Source organism: Apis dorsata, unplaced genomic scaffold (assembly GCF_000469605.1).
Source record: "Apis dorsata unplaced genomic scaffold, Apis dorsata 1.3 scaffold_289, whole genome shotgun sequence".
NCBI classification, from domain to species: Eukaryota; Metazoa; Arthropoda; class Insecta; order Hymenoptera; family Apidae; genus Apis; species Apis dorsata.
In genome coordinates this window covers 140,886-141,418 of record NW_006263564.1, presented here as the reverse complement: position 1 = coordinate 141,418, position 533 = coordinate 140,886, and the positions used below count along the sequence as shown (strand labels likewise).

The window sequence follows — 533 nt, the reverse complement described above, 5'->3', positions numbered from 1 at the left end:
CGCCCGTGTTTCCCCGTTATCGGCCCGGAGCTGGCTCGATATCGCGAGCCAACCCCTGTTAATTGAGCCAATTATTGCTTTGGCAAGTAGCAACTGGACGGGAAGTCACGGGAGTGGTTGGTCAGAGCGGCGCAGGGGGATTATCAGGCTTTGGCGAAATTGGCCGCCGAAGAACCTCGCCTCACCCGGCTCAAGGTACGTTTTCACCTTCTTCTTCTTCTTCTTCTTCTTCTTCTTCTTCTTCTATCGTCTATCATCTCTCCTTCCAATCAAAAATTATTATTCACAAAAGTGATCGTAAATTATCCTATCATCCAATCAATTATCATAAACTATATTCAAATAAAACAAATACATTCATATTCTCCCTTGATACCTGTGGAAAGAGTTACTCACACGTACACACATACACATATTCTTATATCTTCGCAACAAGGAAACGCAACAGAAAAGAAAAAAAATCATAAACTATATTCGAATAAAATAAATATTACCATTGATATTCTCCCTTGATAAAACTGTGGAAAGAGTTA

General features: G+C 40.5%; 1 protein-coding gene across 1 annotated transcript in view; it reads left to right on the top strand.

The window, feature by feature from the left end:
• Nucleotides 1–90: 90 nt before the first annotated feature.
• Nucleotides 91–533, top strand: part of LOC102676145 (ankyrin repeat domain-containing protein SOWAHB-like) — a gene marked incomplete at its 5' end in the record, with an annotated part of 139,656 nt that continues 139,213 nt past the window's right edge. The window contains one exon of the mRNA XM_006616948.2: nt 91–195. Coding sequence (XP_006617011.2) covers nt 91–195 — 105 coding nt within the window. The remainder of the gene's footprint in view (nt 196–533) is intronic.